Raw genomic sequence first — 23,657 nt, 5'->3', positions numbered from 1 at the left:
GATGACATCACCTGAACTTTCATTTTAATACACTAATGGTAACATGATATTCTCTTACCTAAATTTAACAAGGTACTGTCTAGCTACAGTTGAAGACTGTACATACACCTTAGCCAAATACATTTAATTCCTGACATTTAATCCTAATAAAAATTCCCCGTTTTAGGTCAGTTAAGATCATCACTTTATTTTAAGAATGTGAAATGTCAGAATAATAGTAGAGAGAATTATTTATTTCAGCTTTTGTTCCTTTCATCACATTCCCAGTGGGTCAGAAGTTTACGTACACTCAATTAGTATTTGGTAGCATTGCCTTTAAATTGTTTAACTTGGGTCAAATGGTTCGGGTAGCCTTCCACAAGCTTCCCACAATAAATTGGGTGAATTTTGAACTTGTGAACTTTTGAAGTATGCTTGGGGTCATTGTCCATTTGGAAGACCCATTTGCGACCAAGCTTAAACTTCCTGACGGATGTCTTGAGATGTAGCTTCAATATATCCACATAATTTCCCTCCTCATGATGCCATCTACTTTGTGAAGTGCACTAGACCCTCCTGTAGAAAAGCACCCCCACAACATGACGCTGCCACCCCCGTGCTTCAAGGTTGGGATGGTGTTCTTCGACTTGCAAGCCTCCCCCTATTTCCTCCAAACATAATGATGGTCATTATGGCCAAACAGTTATATTTTTGTTTCATCAGACCAGAGGGCATTTCTTCAAAAAGTACGATCTTTGTCCCCGTGTGCAGTTGCAAACCGTAGTTTGGCTTTTTTTAATGGCGGCTTTGGAGCAGTGGCTTCTTTGCTGAGCAGCCTTTCAGGTTATGTCGATATAGGACACATTTTTACTGTGGATATAGATACTTTTGTACCCGTTTCCTCCAGCATCTTCACAAGGTCCTTTGCTGTTGTTCTAGGATTGATTTGCACTTTTTGCACCAAAGTACATTAATCTCTAGGAGACAGACCACGTCTCCTTCCTGAGGGGTACGACGGCTGCGTGGTCCCATGGTGTTCATACTTGCGTACTATTGTTTGTACAGATGAACGTGGTACCTTCAGGCGTTTGGAAATTGCTCCCAAGGATGAACCAGACATGTGGAGGTCTTCAATTTTTTTTCTGAGGTCTTGGCTGATTTCTTTTGATTTTCCCATGATGTCAATCAAAGAGGCACCGAGTTTGAAGGTAGGCCTTGAAATACAGGTACACCTCCAATTGACTAAAATGGTGTCAATTAGCATCAGAAGCCTCTAAAGCCATGACATAAACAGCTTGGAAAATTCCAGAAAATTAAAGCCACAGTCAACTTTGTGTATGTAAACTTCTGACCCACTGGAATTGTGATAGTGAATTATAAGTGAAATAATCTGTCTGTAAACAATTGTTGGAAAAATGACTTGTGTCATGCACAAAGTAGATGTCCTAACCGACAAACTATAGTTTATTAACAAGACATTTGTGGAGTGGATGAAAAATGAGTTAAGGACTCAACTCTGTCTTCAGCCAGCATGGAACAAAATGGGGGGGGTGGGGGGGTCATTCAAAACTTCTACAGTAATGTGGATTCTACCATGATTCCGGATAATTCTGAATGAATCGTGAATAATGATGAGTGAGAAAGTTACATACGCACAAATATCATACCCCTAAGACACGCAAACCTCTCACCATTACAATAACAGGGGGGGTTAGCATTTATTGGGGGGTATAATATTTGTGTCTAACTTTCTCACTCATCAGTATTCACGATTCATTCAGGACTATCCGTAATCAAAGTACCATTCACATTAAATGTAGAAGTGTTTAGAAACATTCTATTCTTACCTACAATAAAAATGACTCCAAAATGACACAATACATGATTTTACCATTCATTTCCATTGAGCACTAAATTATCTGAAACAACCAAAAACAAACAGAAAATGCATTCAGCAAATGTTTTGAGCCACTTTGAGTCACAAGCTTGATGTAGTCATTGTCTGCTATGAATATGGGACAAAAAACTACTTTAATACACATACAAGGGAATTTGTCTCAATACTTTTGGTCCCCTAAAATGGAGGGACTATGTACAAAAACTGCTGTAATTTCTAAACAGTTCATCTGATAAGGATGACAATACCCTGAAATTAAAGCTGACCGTCTTCACTTTAACTTCATGGTCATAGCCTTTTTTTCCAAATCCAAACTTTTGGTATATAGAGCCAAAAGAAGAAAAAAAATGCTTCACTGTCCCAATCATTAATTACAGAGGGCACTGTTGGTGCAACTTCAATGTTGTTTGAGTTGCTTTTAGTATCACCAAGTTAGCTTTAGAGGATTTTACTGCAACATTGCTCACTGCATCCAAGTTGCTTGACATAGATGTTTCAAAGAGCTGTCAGTCAAGGCGAGCTCATGAATACAAGCTCCCCACCCACTCAGCCTGTTGTTTCAAACTTCCTGGTAGTTAGCCATGAGAGAAAAAGTACTTTTCAGAATGACTTTTCAGGACCTGTAAGATAGGAGTATATAACTCCAGAATGTTTCTGAAAACTTCCCCCAATCAAATCGTAAAAACACAGACTATGCTATTTAATGCTCTGGCATACAGGGACGCACACACTTGGATTCCCGCAGGCAGGCAGGCAGGCACACACACACCCACACATATACGGATGATCGCAGTTAGGCACGCACACACACACACACACACACACACACACACACACCGGGAGTTGAGACAGTACTTACAGCATCTTTTGGCGGCCTCCACACACAGCTCCTCAGCGGTGAAGCAGTCTTTGAGGAACTGCAGCGGGTGAGTATCTGGTAGGTAGAAATGAATCTCCAGACCTCTCATGGTCACAGTGACGGGGCCCTCGGCCCTCCTTGACCTCCTCATCTTCCCACACAGTTGCCTGCCCAGCTCCATCACCCCCAGACTTGGCATCCAGACTCTGGAAGGAGGGAGAGGGATGGTGACTTGGAGTGGGTAAATGTGTCAGGAGTGGGTAATGTATTGATCCAGAGGTGAGCTCACTGTAGCAGCGATGCAGAGTCCTGCATACCCTGATGACTCACGTTCCAACATGGGCTGCCCCCAACACACACACACCTACTGAGGCGACGTCATTCACAACACACACACCTACTTAGATAATCTCACCAAAGCAAACACACACCTCTTGAAATGTCATTCACATACCTTCATAGATTAAATCAAAACACACACACACTCCTCTACCAAGGTAACCCTATTAATAACACACATGCCCACTGAATTGATGGCATCAAGAACAACCACAGAATTATAATTACTCTAGCCATGTTATTTCTAAGAGCACAACACGCTCTGTGGTCCCATGACGTGACAAGCCAAGGACAAGAGAGTTGACCACTGTCCCCTTTACCCATCTCTCCTACTAGAGGAAGAGAGGATGATGGGAAGAGAGGAAGAGAGATAGTTCCCCTCTGCATGCAGATCATCCCATTACTTCTCCCAGCAGCGTTTCCCCTTCCTCTAGAGCGGCGCAGGCAGCACCCCCAGTGGCTCGGACACAGCTTGTTTCATAACAGCCCTTACCAGCCTATCGCCCATGGCGGCGGAGCTTGTTTCATAACAGCCCTTACCAGCCTATCGCCCATGGCGGCGGAGCTTGTTTCATAACAGCCCTTACCAGCCTATCGCCCATGGCGGCGGAGCTTGTTTCATAACAGCCCTTACCAGCCTATCGCCCATGGCGGCGGAGCTTGTTTCATAACAGCCCTTACCAGCCTATCGCCCATGGCGGCGGAGCTTGTTTCATAACAGCCCTTACCAGCCTATCACCCATGGCGGCGGAGCTCTGATCTACTGACTGATGACGGGATCAGCGGGGTCACAGTACACACAACATTTACACAGGTGGGCCAATTTGTAACTTTTTTTCACTAATTGGTCTTTTGACCAATCAGATCAGCTCTGAAAAAGATCTGATGTGAAAAGATCTGATGTGATTGATCAAAATACCAATTATTGGGAAAAAATATATCAGAATTGGGCTGCCACACACACACAAACAAAATAGGCCTACATTAATCATACATCTCTCCACTGATAGGATAACAGGACATAAGGATTACATTAAATATGTCTATGCGGAATATAACGCATCTCAACATAAACTTTTCAGAGGAGACTGCGTGAATCAGGCCTTCATGGTCGAATTGCTGCAAAGAAACCACTGCTAAAGGACACCAATAAGAAGAAAAGACTTGGTTGGGCCAAGAAATACAAGCAATGGACATTAGACTGGTGGAAATCTGTCCTTTGGTCTGATGAGTCCAAATTTAACATTTTTGGTTCCAACAGCCATGTCTTTCTACGCAGAGTAGGTGAATGGATGATCTCCGCATGTGTGGTTCCCACGTTGAAGCATGGAGGAATAGGTGTGATGGTGCATTGCTGGTGACACTGTGATTTATTTAGAATTCAAGGCACACTTAACTAGCACGGCTACCACAGCATTCTGCAGCGTTATGTCATCCCATCTGGTTTGCGCTTAGTGGGACTATTTTTTGTTTTTCAACAGGATAATGACCCAACACACCTCCAGGCTGTGTAAGGGCTATTTGACCAAGAAGGAGAGTGATGGAGTGCTGCATCAGATGACCTGGCCTCCACAATCACCCGACCTCAACCCAATTGAGATGGTTTGGGATGAGTTGGACCGCAGAGTGAAGGAAAGGAAACCAACAGATGCTCAGCATATGTGGTAACTCCTTCAAGACTGTTGGAAAATAATTCCAGGTGAAGCTGGTTGAGAGAATGCCAAGAATGTGCAAAGCTATCATCAAGGCAAAGGGTGGCTACTTTGAAGAATCTCAAATCTAAAATATATTTTAATTTCTTTAACATTTTTGGGGGTTACTACACGATTCCATATGTGTTAGTGCATAGTTTTGATGTCTTCACTATTATTATACAATGTAGAAAACAGTAAAAAATAAATAAAAACCCTTGAATGAGTAGGTGTCGACTTTTGACTGGTACTGTATATAAAAGTACTATGTATGCAAAATGTATGTATACATAGCAACAAAGCTGTAAAAACAAAATGTGTGTGCGCCAAAGAGGGGTTAATAAAACATTTTATATATATATATATATATATATATATATATATATATATATATATATATATATATATATATATATATATATATATATATATATATATTCTAGAAACTATAAAATAACAAAAAAAAAGAGAGACTAGACAACATGCAACAATTTTTTAAATATTACGGAGTTACAGTTCATATATGGAAATCAATCAATTGAAATACATTCACTAGGCCCTAATCTATGGATTTCACATGGCTGGGAATACAGATACAGTGGGGCAAAAAAGTATTTAGTCAGCCACCAAATGTGCAAGTTCTCCCACTTAAAAATATGAGAGAGACTGTAATTTTCATCATAAGTACACTTCAACTATGAAAAAAAAATCAAGAAAAATCACATAGTAGGCTTTTTAATGAATGTATTTGCAAATGATGGTGGAAAATAAGTATTTGGTCAATAACAAAAGTTTATCTCAATACTTTGTTATATACCCTTTGTTGGCAATGACAGAGGTCAAACGGTTTCTGTAAGTCTTCACAAGGTTTTCACACACTGTTGCTGGTATTTTGCCCCATTCCTCCATGCAGATCTCCTCTAGAGCAGTGATGTTTTGGGGCTGTTGCTGGGCAACACGGACTTTCAACTCTCTCCAAAGATTTTCTATGGTGTTGAGATCTGGAGACTGGCTAGGCCACTCCAGGACCTTGAAATGCTTCTTACGAAGCCACTCCTTCGTTGCCGGGCGGTGGGTTTGGGATCATTGTCATGCTGGAAGACCCATCCACGTTTCATCTTCAATGCCCTTGCTGATGGAAGGAGGTTCACTCAAAATCTCACGATACATGGCCCCATTCATTCTTTCCTTTACACGGATCAGTCGTCCTGGTCCCTTTGCAGAAAAACAACCCCAAAGCATGATGTTTCCACCCTAATGCTTCACAGTAGGTATTGTGTTCTTTGGATGCAACTCAGCATTCTTTGTCCTCCAAACACGACGAGTTGAGTTACCAAAAAGTTATATTTTGGTTTCATCTGACCATATGACATTCTCCCAATCTTCTTCTGGATCATCCAAATGCTCTCTAGCAAACTTCAGACGGGCCTGGACATGTACTGGCTTAAGCAGGGGGACACGTCTGGCACTGCAGGATTTGAGTCCCTGGCGACGTAGTGTGTTACTGATGGTAGGCTTTGTTACTTTGGTCCAAGCTCTCTGCAGGTCATTCACTAGGTCCCCCCGTGTGGTTCTGGGATTTTTGCTCACTGTTCTTATGATCATTTTGACCCCACGGGGTGAGATCTTGCGTGGAGCCCCAGATCGAGGGAGATTATCAGTGGTCTTGTATATCTTCCACTTCCTAATAATTGCTCCCACAGTTGATTTCTTCAAACCAAGCTGCTTACCTATTGCAGATTCAGTCTTCCCAGCCTGGTGCAGGTCTACAATTTTGTTTCTTTGACAGCTCTTTGGTCTTGGCCATAGTGGAGTTTGGAGTGTGACTGTTTGAGGTTGTGGACAGGTGTCTTTTATACTGATAACAAGTTCAAACAGGTGCCATTAATAGAGGTAACGAGTGGAGGACAGAGGAGCCTCTTAAAGAAGTTACAGGTCTGTGAGAGCCAGAAATCTTGCTTGTTTGTAGGTGACCAAATACTTATTTTCCATCATAATTTGCAAATAAATTCATTAAAAATCCTACAATGTGATTTTCTGCATTTTTTCCCTAATTTTGTCTGTCATAGTTGAAGTGTACCTATGATGAAAATTACAGGCCTCTCGTCTTTTTAAGTGGGAGAACTTGCACAATTGGTGGCTGACTAAATACTTTTTTGCCCCACTGTATGCATCTGTTGGTCACAGATACCTAAAAACAAAAAAATAGGTGCGTGGATCAGAAACCAGTCAGTATCTTGTGTGACCACCATTTGCCTCATGCAGCGCGAGATATCTCCTTCACATAGAGTTGATCAGGCTGTTGATTGTGACCTGTGGAATGTTCCACTCCTCTTCAATGGCTGTGTGAAGTTGCTGGACATTGGCGGGAACTGGAACACACTGTCGTACGTCGATCCAGAGCATCCCAAATGTGCTCAATGGGTGACATGTCTGGTGAGTATGAAGGCCATGGAAGAACTGGGACATTTTCTGCTTCCAAGTATTGCGTACAGATCCTTGCGACATGGGGCTGTGCATTATAATGCTGAAACATGAGGTGATGGATGATTGGCATGACAATACCAAACTTTGTCCAAACATTTCAAACAACTTTCCTAATCCAACTTTAGGTATTTTAAAACGTAAATAATCTATAAAATGTAAGACGGGATAAACTGCGTTCAATAGTGGAGAAAGTGGAGCGAGCTTCAGGTCACGCGCCCCAAACAAAACAGTACACTTGGCTATACACCCAGAAAGGAAATGGCTACTTCTTCATTTCTCAAAAGAAAAACATCAACCAATTTTTAAAGACTGTTGACATCTAGTGGAAGCTATAGGAACTGCAAGCATATTTCTATTAAAACAGGCTTGCCATAGAAACCAGCTTCTGGGCCTGAGTAGCAGGCAGTTTACTTTGGGCACGCTTTTCATCCGGACGTGAAAATACCACCCCCTATCCCAGAGAGGTTTTAAGCACACTGAAAACTTTTTCCCTAATAATTTGCCTAGGCTGCTCCTCTTCCGTTGGCACTCAATCAAGGTGAGAGATGTAGGCTAATCATTGATGTGTGTATAGTGTGATTTAAGGTAACATTTAAAATGGGGTGTTTCTATATGCATGAAAAAAATACATACGGTGCCTTCAGAAAGTATTCAGACCCCTTGACTTTTTCCACATTTTGTTACAGCCTGAATTTAAAATGTATTCAATTAAGATTGTGTAGGCCAGTGACACACACACAATACCCCATAATGTCAAAGTGGAATTGTGTTTTTTGAAATTTACAAATGTATAAAAAATTTAAAAGCTGAAATGTCTTGAGTCAATAACTGTTCAACCTCTTTGTTATGGCAAACCTAAATAAGTTATATGATTTTATTATTACTACCTCATCTCTATACCCCACACATAAAAGTATATGTAAGGTCCCTCAGTCGAGCAGTGAATTTCAAACCCAGATTCAACCACAAGGACCAGGGAGGTTTTCCAATGCCTCGCAAAGAAGGGCAACTATTAGTAGATGGATAAAAAAAACAGATATTGAATATCCCTTTGACCATGGTGAAGTTATTAATTACACTTTGGATGGTGTATCAATACACCCAGTCACTACAAAGATACAGGTGTCCTTCCTAACTCAGTTGCCAGAAAGGAAGGACACCGCTCAGGGATTTCACCATGAGGCAAATAGTGACTTTAAAAACAGTTGCAGAGTTTAATGGCTGTGATAGGAGAAAACTGAGGATGAATTACTCCACAATACTGGCCTAATCGACAGTCTGAGTGAAAAGAAGGAAGTCTCTATAGAATAAAAATATTCAAAAACGTGCATCCTGTTTACCATAAGACACTAAAGTAAAACTGCAAAAGAAATGTGGCAAAGCAATTAACTTTTTGTTGTGAATACAAAGTGTTATACTTGGGTCAAATCCAACACAACCCATCACGGGGTACCACTCTCCATTTTTCAAGCATAGTGGTGGCTGCATAATGTTATGGGTATGCTTGTAATCGTTAAGGACTGGTGAGTTTTTCAGGATAACATTTTTAATGGAATGGAGGCAAAATCCTAGAGGAAAACCTGGTTCAGTCTGCTTTCCACCAGACACTGGGAGATGAATTCACCTTTCAGCAGGACAATAACCTAAAACACAAGGCCAAATCTATACTGAATTTGCTTACCAAGAACAGTGAATGGTCCTGAGTGGCAGTTTTGACTTAAATCTGCTTGAAAATCTATGGCAAGACTTGAAAATGACTGTCTAAAAATGATCAACAACCAATTTATAGTGCTGGGCGACTAACTGAAATGTCAGTTGACTGACATCTGTTGAATTATTTGAATTCCATTTTGTTCAGTTTTTTTCTGTGAGCTCAATGCACACATTGCACAGTTCTCTACGGATAAATCAAATACAACCTGAACTGTCTGATGTAATAGGGAGTTGTCATTTCCAACTATTCTACATAGTTTAGCTCAGAAAACATTACCTACAATGATATTTGTATGTTCACAGATGAAATTTAATGTTTCACGCATGACTTTTCTTATGATCCTGACAAATTATGCATGGATTTTCTTACAAGCCTAACTATGTGTAAATTCAATTTTTTGGCAGCTATCTGGCTCCATAAACCCTCGCTTCTCTTATATCGAGGCGGAGTTGGAATTTAATGACTGGTGGCAGCAACAACATTGTGTCAAAATTAGTTGGTTCTTGTAAAAAATGCTATTTCTGAAAACCCTTAGCAACATGTACCTATGTTTGTACTGTACAAATACGGTCCTTCCGCGGGGTGTTAATTCATCATTTTAATAAACTTTAAGTGAATACAATCACCGACTTTTCCCTCGCTGCTCATAACTACGTAAACTGAACTCCAATTGGGTCCGTGCTATTCGGGTTCCTTGGGATGTCCCTTGCTGTGTTCAAGCGTTCGTCGGAACAAGGAAACTCGGAAAAGTACGACTTTCTAACTGGTTGTAGTTATACACGTGCAGTTAGTTATACATTGTAGTTGACATTTTAAATGGTTACCGTAGAGATTAAAGCTGCAACATGTAACTTTTGAGCAAACCATTATAGATCTGCCATTCTCATTTAAAGCAAGTCCAATAAGCGGTAGAACTGTTCTATGTGCGCCATTTCTATGCTTTCCGTTCTTCAGTTTTTGCGTCTTTTACTTTCGGGTTTGTACAACAGCTTCAAACAGCTGAAAATATAATATTTTGGGTTGTGAACAGCGGTTTAGATGGTTCGATTGGTGTTCGATGGTGTTTTGTCACAAACTTTAATTTGGCGAGCTATTAAAATTGGTGGAAATGGTGGAGCAATGTCTGCATATTGCACATTTAATGTACGGGTTATGTACGGGTTAAAGTTAGGGCTATGGTTTAGGGTAGAGACCTCCCAAGGATGCCGGATAGCACAGACTCAATTTAATCTCAGTTTACATTGTACGAGTAACGAGATAAAGTCCGTGGTTGTATTCGCTAAAAGTTTTTATTGGGAGTATGAATGTCAGTACCCCGCGGAAGGACCGCAGTTGTACAGGACAAACATAGGTACAGTTAAGCGTTTTCAGAATTGACATATGTACAAGAATCGACTGACGGTGACTCAATATTGTTGCTTGTAAATCCCGCGACCAGTCATCAAAACTCAACTCCACCTCGATACAAGAGAACGGAGTTGAGGGTTCCTCAACTATGAAATCCTGTGCATTTGTAACAGCCCGCAATAAGCAGGTGTGAATCTAATAACGATTCTAGTTAAAAGAATATCAGCGGCTTGATGGCTGGTATTTTACTCAATATCAATTTAAAACAGATTGTATGTGTTTTTTACTCACCTAGCCGTTAGCAAGCTAGCCAGATGGCAAGTTTACTTCCGTATCGTTCAGTTCGTAGATCCAGAATATAATTATCCGTTGTGAAACTATAAAGACTGAGTTGATCTTGACAAGAAAATATCCTTAGTCATGTCAATATTCCAAACGAATTTGTTTTTGCCCGACGAGTTTCTTTCCTTTCTGGTCGAAAGCACATACATAATCTTTCTAGCTAACCCTTCCTGTCAAGTATCGTCCCTATTCCCGAAAATAGTGCATCATGCTCAGCTTCACGCATTCTGATTGGTGCATTACTCCTTCAGTCAAGTGATCCTTTAGCCCACAGACACTGTCATATATGTTGTTAACCCTAGACTGGAGGGAGCAGTAAACTGAAGGAAATCACATCTATTGTAGTGTGTGTGTGTGTGTGTGTGTGTGTGTGTGTGTGTGTGGGTGTGTGTGTGTGTGTGTGTGGAGATAATAAAACCGTCCCTCATCTTTCATGGGTCTTAAAATCCACACAAAAGGGTGTGAGGTTATTATAAATGTCACAATTTCTGTTGCCATGTAGGCTTTTGGGAGTTATTTTCATAGTAATGTTCTATGTATATTACTCATGTAATACACCATGCACAGTACCCTGCCCAGTACCCTGCCCTGAACCTTAGACACTGCTAGCAAAACTGCTAGCAAAACTGTGTATGTGACCAATAAACTTTGATTTGATTTGATGCATACATTAGTCTAATGTGGATTCAATACCCAAAAATATATATATACAGTAGATATATCTTGCCTCTTTAACAGGCACTCAGTGTCTGGTATAGCTCAATACAAATGCACCGAGACTCTAAAAGCATTTCATTATATAATTTGCAACACATGGAAAAATCAATTCCTTCTAACTGTTACAGTAATATCACTTAGATTTGCATGTCAAAAATCCATCAGTTGTGGGTTATAGGAAACATTGATTGTCCTTGGTGAGGAACACCCCATTCACAATTGTGTTTGTTTCTGACCATCTTCATAAATGATTTACATCTTTAATTAATAACCCTTTCTCTGTTCAAAAGATGGGAAAGGGCTTTTTCTGTTGCAATTGAGATGTAATAAGGAATTATGCTCCTCCATTTCTTTCCCATCTGATCATATTTCAAAATATGATCATCAACATTTCTTATTTACAGTATTGTCACGTAGTCCAAAAAGGAGGCCAACTGTCAAATGGAAACTGACATCCTCGTAGTGAGGTGGGAGGAAATAGAGAGCCAGGTCTTTTAAGATGGTCCAGTCTGTCTGTAGGAGAGGGACTTCCCGTCCCATATCTGATGTGTTACAAATGTGCTCGTTTTCCAGGAACCGTGGGCAGAAATTTCCCAAGAATGTTGTCGTCACTGACACAATAAGAAAGTGCAAGGTGTCGGCCAAATGTATTACAAACCTACCATATTAAAACTAACTTTTAAAAATACTGTATACAGGTATGTAGGCTAGTAAGTATGTGATACATGCTTACAATTTTTTTATTTTATTACATTCTATATGATTAATAGAACCATTCATAAGTAACAGTCCCAAAAGTGTCAATCACAGAAGTGCTTATAAAGTAGTCATTATGAGACTGTGGTGCTGTAAGTGTGAATGATGATTTGTTATAGCTTCAGCTGGAACTTCCAGGTTCACAGATATCCTCGGGGTCTCCAGTAAACTGAAAGGCAAGGGAATGCCATTACAGTGTAGTGAACGAAAAGCAAAAACCACAGGTCACCGTTAGCAAACCACTACATTCTCACAGCTATATGAGAAAATAAAACATTGATTTTCAAAATAGGGATGTGAAACAGAAGGCGACTTTTAACTACAGTTCTTTGTTTCCCAAATTTCTCTGTCAGTGGTTTTATTATTTACCAGAATTGATTTTCCACTGATTGCCATATCTCCAAAGTTATATTGTGTGATTAGGGTGATTCAGGAACCTTTTTTTATCCTCAAAACCATTTGAAACTTTGATCTGTCCAGTTAAACTGAACCGTGTGGATTAATATCTGTTGTGGTGAGTGAGTGGAAAAACATGTATGGACAGAGAAAGGAGAGCGAGCGGGATAGAGAGGAGGGTGGGGGCAGACAGAGAAAGGGAGGGGTAGAGAGAGGGGATAAGGAGGGAGGGGCCAGAGAGAGGGTGAAAGATGTGATGTGACCTTTTGTTTGTCTGTGAGGGGATTTCCGCATTGACTTCCTGTATTGCTAACATTCTAAGGACATGTGTCAAACAGGAGTCTTATTTAAATACCTTTACTTATATGTTGTTATTTCTATTATACAATCATACCAAAAATGTATTATTAACTTTTACAAATGTGTTTGTATTATTTATTATATAGAAATCTAATCAGAGTTATTAATCAATTTGAAAATGTGATGTTTTTATTTGAGATATTTTATATCTTTAATTATCAATATTTTCACACAAAACATCACAGGCTATAATGTCTTTAATAATGCATTTTATTTCTGGAAATGTAATTAAATTACTGTAGTGGCCCCACACTTGAGTATTATAAATAACATGACTACATATTATTTTCAGTTTCTTTCTGATTTATTTGCATTTAATGAAAAACATGAATGACTCAAATGCTATAAAAGAAGAATTTGTTCACTTTCAACTTATGACATAATACATCATACACAAATTTTAGTCAAATAAAATAAAAACATTTAGGCTATAATCATACATTTTCTAATTATCCAAATATTTGTATGTGGTTTTAAAAAATGTAAGTTGGAGACACAACATTGTAATATCCCATATGTAATTATTTCAGAGACACAAAAGTTCCTCCCTTTTTCCTTCACTGCAGCACCAGTTCCCTCCCTCCTTCCATCCATCATCACAGTCAGTGGGTCAGGTGTGTCAAGATGGCAGCCATCCTTCAGTTATCACAGTACTGTACCTTTAAAATGGACAGCATCAGCACAGTGATAACTGAACCAGGGCAGCCTGGATGTCAGATTTAGCAGACAGGAGACATGAGCCAAGAGCCAGGGGCCCAGTCAGTCTGAGTTGCAGCACAGTGACGGTACAGCATCAGCAGTGGTGGTGGCAGTGCAACCAAATGCCCTGCCAAGGTGTCAGGATGCCATCCGTCTTCATAATACCAGGCCAGGGTCAAAGACGCAACAATAATACCCGACAGTCAGTCACACTGTTTTATTGCAGATGGAACCATGCTATAAATAGGGGGGACAGGAGAATGAGAAGACGCTGTATAATATAGGGTCGGCAGGTGGGGGTGCCTTTGGAGATTATGAAAATATGCTAAAACCATAAATCATGTTTGTACTCATGTTTTCCACAGTCTCTAATTACATGAATGAGAACACATTCACATGCAGAAGTAATGTAAACAGGCTTCTCTATACTATAGGTTACGCATTTAACAAAACCTGCAAATCTTTGTAATTATTCACAAGAGATAATTATGCATGTGCTATGAATTCAATACAGTCATTACATAATTCTAGAAAGGTATTTTACTACCATGAGTACGATGTCTTTCTCACCTCATATGAATGCAATCCCAATATCATACATGTGTAACAGCTGTAGTGTATCATCTTTTTCCTAAACTTTTTTGAACATGTCTTTTTACAGGAATAACACCGTGTTAATTGGTCGACGCCAGCACTGTTTACCCAGTACAGTGTTTGAACTGCATAATTTATACCACAGAGCTGACGTAAGACTTGTTATGATTTCTTGGGCTCCGCCCTCAGCGCGCGAAGCCTCTCCAGCAGTCCAGTCGCGTAGTCTGATCGCAGAGACTCCTCCCTAGCTCTGTCCGCCCTCCGCTTCATGTAAACAACTCGATTAGCTGGTTCTGTTTGATATCACAGGATTGCACGAGCACTTGCCAACAATTATTTAAAAAATAAAAAGCTGCGCAATGTTGAGAGAACAGTTGAATCGAGCAAAACACATAACATTGGTTGCATAATTCAATTGTAAAAAATGTAAATAGCCTAGCTACAAAACTTACCATAGATAGACTGTACTTCTTATAATAGCCATATCAGACCCTTCAATAATCGTGAAGAGCCCACCATCATATTAAATAAACGTACTTTCTTTCAAAACATATGATCACTATTGTAAGAAAATCAAATGCAATCAACACATTTCAATTGCTTGTTGCTGTTTCTATAGCCTAAATAAAACAAGAGTAAGGTTATTTAAAAACCTTTGTAAATAGGCTGTCTATCATTTGACAAATTTGAAAATACATAAATTGCCATAACTTTGATATTCAATATGAAGACCATGTCAAACAGCAATGCTTTCTTTTCTATTGAGTCGTATTAATGTGCAGCAAACGCTAACGCCCAGCCTACACACACCCCTTTCTAGTTAAAAACAAGTACTATGTAGTCCAAATGAACATTAGCAATTATCTTTTTATATTTACTTGCAGTACAATATCTGACATATTAGACTTACTTACTTGCATTTTGCGCGTTTCATTCCCGTGTTTCAATTTTTTTTTATGACGCAGCAAGACCCACATAGAACAACGTGATTGTCGCCATTTTTTGTTGTTATTGAAATCTCTCAACCATGTGACAAAAAAAACAGCTAGTGAGTAAATGTATAATCTTCCAATTTATTTTCGTCTGATGGATTAGGCAGGTTCCATTGACTCAAGACAACAATAGGCTGTGCATGCGCAGCATTTGACAGCTTTAGGACACTGACGCCGCCGTCTGGTTCGCAACAAGTAGGCTACATTCCTTGGTCTGCAAATGTTGCGCGGAATGACAGCGTCTCTGCGCGTAATGGTATGTAGCCTGGGTGCCAGTCTGTTTCTGTTTTCTTGCCATCTCCGTATGAAATTGTCATGTTTGGCTTGACAATGACAATGGAGTAGGCGAAAGCACAAACAGATCTAGGATTAGGCTAGTAATGCGTAATGGCCAATGTTTCAGAGGGACACCTGAAATGACTGTTGCTGTCAACAATTGTGTCCATTTTGGGGTTCACAGTGTTTTGTCAATAGGTGTCTTACACATGACTGGAAACATTCATTCAGATTTATACCATTCATTACGCAGACATTATCAAGATCATACCCCCTCTCTACTCTCCCCTCTGGAGACGTGCCAATAAATATTACTCCCAAATAGTTCTGAATAGCTTTAATTGCATTCTAATAGAACATCAATGCACGAAGTTGGCCTTTCATACAGTGAAGTAAACTTTCTGGCAACGCAGTGATCCTTTAACCGAATAGTGTGTAATAGTGTATTGACCAAGTAGAGGGGGGTCACACAAACTAGGTCTATGCATGATTGATGACCTTACCGTAGATCTATAGACTTGTGCTAGCTGCATAAACTGATGCCTGTAGACTTTAGGTCAGTGAGCTAAAGTGATCTGCAGTCGTGCAGACGATTCAGGTTCTATTATTCTAATCCGTTATATTCTATACTCTTCTAGTCCTCATGTCTCAGCCATAGATTTACATATGGTTGCTACAATGAATTCCTCATGTCTCCCGCACAATAGAAAACTACAGGTACCAGATTCCTAAGCATTACCAAGATTTCCTGCGCACATTTTTTCTGGATGATGTGTCGGGGCGGTGCTGAGAAATAGGGCGTTGTGTCAGCTCCTCCATCCATTCGCAGAGAGAATCCCTTTCTTAAAGACGCAGGCAACATACTGTCCTTTGAAAACAGGAAAAAAATCTGACTTGGTCTGCGTGAACGACGTGCTTTATAACGCATACTTTTGCAGGACACACGCAGAAATCTGAGGTGAGGAGTGATTGTGGACATCCGCGAGGTATCTCTCATTATGCGTGACTGTTGCCCTGTTGTTTTTCTCCATAGTTTAAATCCGACATCTGTACGAAAATAAATCTAGGAAGTTCAATTTCTCTCGCTGATTGGATGAATGAGGCTCTTTATCAACCTTGCAAACTGCAAGTTTCGTTTTTCTTTAGCCTTTATTAATCGTAAGTAACCAATATGGAAAGAAATTGTTTGCTCCTGCAATACTATTATACACTTCAATAACTATGTTAAATGAAACTATTATAACTATAATAAATTATAATGCACTTTAATAACTATGTTCCTGTTAACTCAAAGGAACAGAAAGTCTCTGTGCACAGACTTTGATGATATGTTGCACAGTGCACACCATGGGCAACATTGAAATATGCTTATCAATGTTTCAATGATTGCAAAAAGTATGTTGTGCTTTTCTTTTGTCTCCTCCAGATACAGATACAGTCTGTGGTGTCTCAGGCTATAGTGGATAATGGCCAAACTGTTCCGAGCTGTGATCATGGGTCCACCAGGTTCTGGGAAGGGGACCATATCTGAAAGAATTGCGCAGAGCTTTGGACTCAAACATTTGTCCAGTGGCGACTTCCTTCGGGAGAATATAGCTGCAAATACAGGTTGGCCTATTCTTGATAAGTTACTCACCATCTACTTATCATTTACCATTCAACAATCTATGTTTAAGCTATTATTTTTTCTATGTTTTCTTATTATATATATATATATACACACACATTTCATTTGCCACACCTAAACCTTCACCCCCAACAGCCTAAGCCTGTTGTCTGAGTTTTCACTTCTGTAAATTCCAATAATATTGTAACACCAGCAGAGGCCCAAGTTCAGGCGAAGTGAAGAGAGTGGCTTCCATGTTGGCACCATGCCGGACTGTATCTAATAACAGTGGAGCATTTCTCAAATCAGGAAACTCCTATCATCTAAGCCACAAAAACAATAGTTCAAGTTAGAAGAGATGGCAAACCTACTGAATTGTCCACATTAAAATACACATATTATAGGGTTTTAAAAAAAACCCAGCTATAAAGAGTTGACTTTGTGTAAGGCTGTGGCAAGTAAAAACCTGTTATAGTGTGTTTAAGATGTTGAACAGCTGTTATAATGTTTATCTCCTAATTACCTTGCTGTTATAACAATGCTGCACCTCCTAAATTATATTGAGTGATGTTTGTAACTTCTCTGATTTGACTTCTCTGAGTCCATTAAATGGAGCCTATTTTAATCAGAACATGTGCCCAGCTCTTTAGCCCACAAATTAAATGTGATGCATTCAGGGCAAACCCAAAACACATGTGTATACTTGTAATTACATTTGTCAGTACTGCTTTAAGGCCATGCCTTACTAAACTAAACCCAGTTTCCAGACTTACTATACTGGAATTATTTACAGTACATAGGCCTACAGTAGCACTTGTATAAACACGTCATACTCTGTATTGAACCATAGAAAAACCATAGAGATCTTCCGTTTAATTCTGTGGACACAACAATAGTATGCTTTGGCTTTATGTACTTCTATTGTTGCCACTGTAACAACATTGTCGTGATCCAGATTGGTCAGTAGGTCATTCAATGACATTAATCAATTATTGATGACTGTAGTTTAGAAACTGTAGTTTTGTCTGGAGATCCGTCTTAGATGCAAGTTACGTGACTGACTGCTGTGACTAAAGCAGGGGAAAAAGCAGGAAAAGAAAGCAGGATGAATGGGTAATTGCTTAGGTGTTGTGTAACTGTCCAGTGAAAATGTCATTTTGAAAAGTTAATATTCTGTTAACTCATACCCAAATAATGTTGTTGAGTCGTCCTATACTTATACTTGTGACCAAAGCATAAATTGGAGGAAAAAACACAACCTTGTATCTCAAACAGACTGTTTAAAAAATGCTTGCTATTTCCTCAAAGTATGATGTCATACTCCTGAAGAGGATGAGCTTAATGTAACAGGTTAGGAGAATTAGTTCAAGGTTAGGAAAAGGGTTAAGGTTAGGTTAGCGAAAATACTCTCCTAACTTGCTACAAAAAGTAACTTCCAATTATAGATGTATTGAAATGGTGTGGTTTTAGGGAGTCCCCTGGCCAATCAGCGGTCTACTCGCATGAATATTTTTAATGAACGGTATATGCCCACATGATTCCAAAACAGAAAAGTTGCTTTTTAACAATTAATTAATTACAATTCTTTGGAGGAAAAATATTCCACTCATATTGTAGGTCATATTTCAAAGAAATCTGGAAACACTGGACAATTACTTTAAAGCCATAAATGGTATTCCTAGATGGGTTTGCTCTACCTCCCTGCCTCTAGCCTAAAGTCCAGCTCTCTTATCAGAAGTCTTTCAAAATGTATTAATGTGTTTTACATATCAGGTATGGATGCCATTATCATCATCATCTTATTTTCTTCTTCATCCTCTCTCCCCTCCCTCCCTCTCTCCACAGAGGCTGGTGTTCTTGCTAAGACCTACATAGAGAGGGGTCTGATGGTGCCGGACAATGTGATGACACGGCTCTTACTGCCCAGGCTGGAGGAGATGACTCGCCACAGCTGGCTGATGGATGGTAAGATCACACACACACATACACTGCTCAAAAAAATAAAGGGAACACTTAAACAACACAATGTAACTCCAAGTCAATCACACTTTCAGTGAAATCAAACTGTGCACTTAGGAAGCAACACTGATTGACAATACATTTCACATGCTGTTGTGCAAATGGAATAGACAACAGGTGGAACGGTCAGAAACAGACTTCATGAGGGTGGTATGAGGGCCCGACGTCCACAGGTGGGGGTTGTGCTTACAGCCCAACACCGTGCAGGACGTTTGGCATTTGCCATTTGCCAGAAAACACCAAGATTGGCAAATTCGCCACTGGCGCCCTGTGCTCTTCACAGATGAAAGCAGGTTCACACTGAGCACATGTGACAGACGTGACAGTCTGGAGTCGCCGTGGAGAACGTTCTGCTGCCTGCAACATCCTCCAGCATGACCGGTTTGGCGGTGGGTCAGTCATGGTGTGGGGTGGCATTTCTTTGGGGGGCCGCACAGCCCTCCATGTGCTCGCCAGAGGTAGCCTGACTGCCATTAGGTACCGAGATGAGATCCTCAGACCCCTTGTGAGACCATATGCTGGTGCGGTTGGCCCTGGGTTCCTCCTAATGCAAGACAATGCTAGACCTCATGTGGCTGGAGTGTGTCAGCAGTTCCTGCAAGAGGAAGGCATTGATGCTATGGACTGGCCTGCCCGTTCCCCACACCTGAATTCAATTGAGCACTGGGACATCATGTCTCGCTCCATCCACCAATGCCACATTGCACCACAGACTGTCCAGGAGTTGGTGGATGCTTTAGTCCAGGTCTGGGAGGAGATCCCTCAGGAGACCATCCGCCACCTCATCAGGAGCATGCCCAGGTGTTGTAGGGAGGTCATACAGGCACGTGGAGGCCTGTAGTTTTCCCACTTTAATTTTGAGTGTGACTCCAAATCCAGACCTCCATGGGTTGATAAATTTGATTTCCATTGATAATTTTTGTGTGATTTTGTTGTCAGCACATTCAACTATGTAAAGAAAAAAGTATTTTATAAGAATATTTCATTCATTCAGATCTAGGATGTGTTATTTTAGTGTTCCCTTTATTTTTTTGAGCAGTGTATACAGTGCACGCCCAATTTTTCAGTTTTTGATTTGTTAAAAAAGTTTGAAATATCCAATAAATGTCGTTCCACTTCATGATTGTGTCCCACTTGTTGTTGGTTCTTCACAAAAAAATACAGTTTTATATCTTTATGTTTGAAGCCTGAAATGTGGCAAAAGGTCACAAAGTTCAAGGGGGCCGAATACTTTCGCAAGGCACTGTATACACACCACACACACACACACACACACACACACACACACACACACACACACACACACTTGTAAACAAGACTTGATGGGGACACATGACAGACACACACACATACAAACCCGCACCCTCCCCACAGTCGCCCTCATCCCTCTCTTCTCTCCCTCAGGGTTTCCCTGTACCCTAGCCCAGGCCAAGGCTCTGAACAGTACCTGTGATCTGGACCTGGTCATCAGCCTCAACATCCCTTATGAGACCCTGAAGGACCGGCTGAGTGATCGCTGGATCCACCCAGCCAGCGGCAGGGTCTACAACAGGGGATTCAACCCTCCACGCGTACAGGTCCGTAATGTAGTGATTCTCTCCTTTTAATCACCAGTTTGTCACCCTTTTCTCACCTTTACACGTGTTTAGACTTCTGGTTAGTCTGTCTGTTCCTCCCAGAACCCAGCACTAAGCAATGGTTTCTACAGAAGGCTGTGAAAATATGGTACCAGATTATCTTGTATTTGTTTATGATCAGTACAATCTTTGAATAATTTGAATGTGAAGGGTTCAAGATAACTCTCTGTGTACAGTTTTCATGAGTTTACGCCATTGCTGTAAGAATCTCTCTGTGTTGTGTCATCTCTCCAGGGCAGGGATGACCTCAGCGGAGAGCCTCTGATCCAGCATGATAATGACCAACCAGAGGCCCTAGTGGCCAGACTGAGGCACTACAAGGACGTGGCCAAGCCAGTCATAGACCTGTACAAGTACGTCCACTCTTCACATCACTGACACATTTTTAAAAGCACTGTGTAAATAGCTTTCCCTGTAAAGTCTAGTCTAATCTTGTGTAGTCAGTTTATCATTAATGTCCATGGTCAGAAATACTGTACCCACCTTCGTACTCTCTCACCATTGCTTATTTAACGTTTTTGGCCATACTTTACGTTCTTACATGGACATTTCAGATAAAGTACATAACTGATCAGTTACATAGTAATTACAATTTAGTTTCAATATTATTATAATGTTACTACAATATAATGTGTTTAAGCTACATGGTATCAATGCAACAATGCATCTAAAGTGTGACCTTATTTTCCTCCCCAGGTCAAAGGGCATCCTGCACACGTTTTCTGGCACAGAGACCGACAGGATCTGGCCTTACATCAACTCTCTTCTCAGCACTAAGATCCCTAGCAGACCTGAGACAGACACACAGCACATCCCAATGCCCTGAGCAGAGCAGAGGTGACATAGTAGGAGTGCAGGCCATGCACAGGAGCTGTTAGGAGCCTCTTTAGCTTGGCAGTTGCTACCAAAACATGTCTGCAAATACAATATTATGCACTACATACAGGTGAAGTCAAAAGTTTACATACACTTAGGTTGAAGTCATTAAAACTTGTTTTTCAACCACTCCACAAATTTCTTGATAACAAACTATAGTTTTGCAAGTCGGTTAGGACATCTACTTTGTGCATGACACAAGTAATATTTCCAACAATTGTTTACAGGCAGATTATTTAATTTATAATTCACTGTATCACAATTCCGGTGGGTCAGAAGTTTACATACACTAAGTTGACTGTGCCTTTAAACAAAAAAAAAATTGAAGACCTCCACAAGTCTGGTTCATCCTTGGGAGCAATTTCCAAACGCCTGAAGGTACCACGTTCATCTGTACAAACAATAGTATGCAAGTATAACCACCATGGGACCACGCAGCTGTCATACCGCTCAGGAAGGAGACGCGTTCTGTCTCTTAGAGATGAACGTACTTTGGTGTGAAAAGTGCAAATCAATCACAGAACAACAGCAAAAGACCTTGTGAAGATTCTGGAGGAAACAGGTACAAAAGTATCTATATCCACAGTAAAACAAGTCCTATATCGACATAACCTGAAAGGCCGCTCAGCAAGGAAAAAGCCACTGCTCCAAAACCGCCATCAAAAAGCCAGACTACGGTTTGCAACTGCACGTGGGGATAAAGATTGTACTTTTTGAAGAAATGCCCTCTGGTCTGATGAAACAAAAATATAACTGTTTGGCCATAATGACCATCGTTATGTTTGGAGGAAAAAGGGGGAGGCTTGCAAGCCGAAGAACACCATCCCATATATTGAAGCAACATCTCAAGACATCAGTCAGGAAGTTAAATCTTGGTCGCAAATGGGTCGCACAAAGTCAAGGTATTGGAGAGGCCATCACAAGTCCCTGACCTCAATCCTTTAGAAAATGTATGTGCAGAACTGAAAAAGCCTGTTCGAGCAAGGAGGCTTTGAAACCTGACTCAGTTACAGCAGCTCTGTCAGGAGGAATGGGCCAAAATTCACCCAATTTATTGTGGGAAGCTTGTGGAAGGCTACCCGAATCGTTTGACCCAAGTTAAACAATTTAAAGGCAATGCTACCAAATACTAATTGGGTGTATGTAAACTTCTGACCCACTGGGAATGTGATGAAAGGAATAAAAGCTGAAATAAATAATTCTCTCTACTATTATTCTTACATTTCACATTCATAAAATAAAGTGGTGATCTTAACTGACCTAAGACAGGGAATTTGTATTTAAATGTATTTGGCTAAGATGTATGTAAACTTTCGACTTCAACTATAAATCAGGAGGCCACACCTTCAGTCCTCAATGGCTACAGTGTACGGTTTTCATCCTTACCTGTTAACCAGAGACTGATTTCCCCTCTCCAGATAATAAGTATGAACCCCAGGGAGAAATGGAAATCAGCAGGACTGCAGAACTTGAGAGCCTGAGTTGTGCAACCCTAAATATGCCTTTAATAGCCAGACATGCATAAAGATGGTGGCCCCAATGTACTTACCGCAAGCGCCTAATTAGCTTTTTTCGCCGTATTATAGAGTGCTCTCCATTACTCTTGTTTTGTGTAACGGAGTGCACTGTATATTACGGCGCCATAGTTGAACAACTCTGTGAGTAGTGCTAAAGCAATGAAGTCATACCTGGATTCCTCCATCTTCATGCACCTTCGCCTCTTACATTCTTATTACTCTTACATAGATAGCCTAGCGGTTAGCGCGTTGGGCCAGTAACCGAAAGGTTGCTTGTTCGAGTCTCTGAGCCAACACAGTGAAATATCTGTTGATGTGCCCTTGAGCAAGGCACTTAACCCTAATTGCTCCATGGTTGCTGTTGATAATGGCAGACCCTGGCCATGACCCCACTCTCCGAAGGTATCTCAAAAAATACATTTCTAATTCACACATGCATATTAATTTGCACTTGTAATTAACTAACTGTTGAAATCTAATTTTTCTTTCATTTAAACTGAAATGACTATTGTTTTCTTCTAAACAGCACACCCTATAATGTGGCTTACTTTTAGAGT

The 23,657-nt window shown here is 40.4% G+C and overlaps 2 protein-coding genes and 1 long non-coding RNA gene across 5 annotated transcripts in view; 1 reads left to right on the top strand and 2 right to left on the bottom strand.

The window, feature by feature from the left end:
* jak1 (Janus kinase 1) overlaps positions 1-10,894 on the bottom strand; it is a 78,957-nt gene extending 68,063 nt beyond the window's left edge. Inside the window, exons 1-2 of the mRNA XM_036978622.1 lie at positions 10,605-10,894; positions 2,736-2,941 (exon numbers count right to left, since the gene is read on the bottom strand). Of these exons, the coding sequence (XP_036834517.1) occupies positions 2,736-2,934 (199 nt within the window). The 5' untranslated portion in view covers positions 2,935-2,941; positions 10,605-10,894. The remainder of the gene's footprint in view (positions 1-2,735; positions 2,942-10,604) is intronic.
* A 2,275-nt stretch (positions 10,895-13,169) lies between these two features.
* LOC110524728 lies at positions 13,170-15,220 on the bottom strand. The gene is made up of 2 exons (XR_002473637.2): positions 15,092-15,220; positions 13,170-14,470 (listed from the first exon to the last, which is right to left on the bottom strand). It is a non-coding gene; the product is annotated as an uncharacterized LOC110524728 (long non-coding RNA).
* ak4 (adenylate kinase 4) lies at positions 15,134-21,818 on the top strand. 3 transcript variants are annotated; one of them, XM_021604612.2, is made up of 6 exons: positions 15,134-15,425; positions 16,872-17,053; positions 18,897-19,016; positions 20,475-20,647; positions 20,942-21,060; positions 21,404-21,818. In XM_021604612.2, exons 2-6 carry the CDS (start codon positions 16,912-16,914, stop codon positions 21,531-21,533), a joined length of 684 nt encoding a protein of 227 aa, XP_021460287.1. In that variant the 5' UTR covers positions 15,134-15,425; positions 16,872-16,911; the 3' UTR covers positions 21,534-21,818. The 3 variants fall into 3 exon arrangements, with proteins under 3 accessions (XP_021460287.1, XP_021460285.1, XP_021460286.1); XM_021604610.2 differs by lacking the exon at positions 15,134-15,425 and adding an exon at positions 16,255-16,403; XM_021604611.2 differs by lacking the exon at positions 15,134-15,425 and adding an exon at positions 16,410-16,603.
* The last annotated feature ends 1,839 nt before the right edge of the window (positions 21,819-23,657 follow it).

This window comes from Oncorhynchus mykiss, chromosome 5 (assembly GCF_013265735.2).
Source record: "Oncorhynchus mykiss isolate Arlee chromosome 5, USDA_OmykA_1.1, whole genome shotgun sequence".
Classification (NCBI taxonomy): Eukaryota; Metazoa; Chordata; class Actinopteri; order Salmoniformes; family Salmonidae; genus Oncorhynchus; species Oncorhynchus mykiss.
Note: the sequence above shows the minus strand (reverse complement) of the source record. Positions and strands in the feature narration are given on the sequence as shown.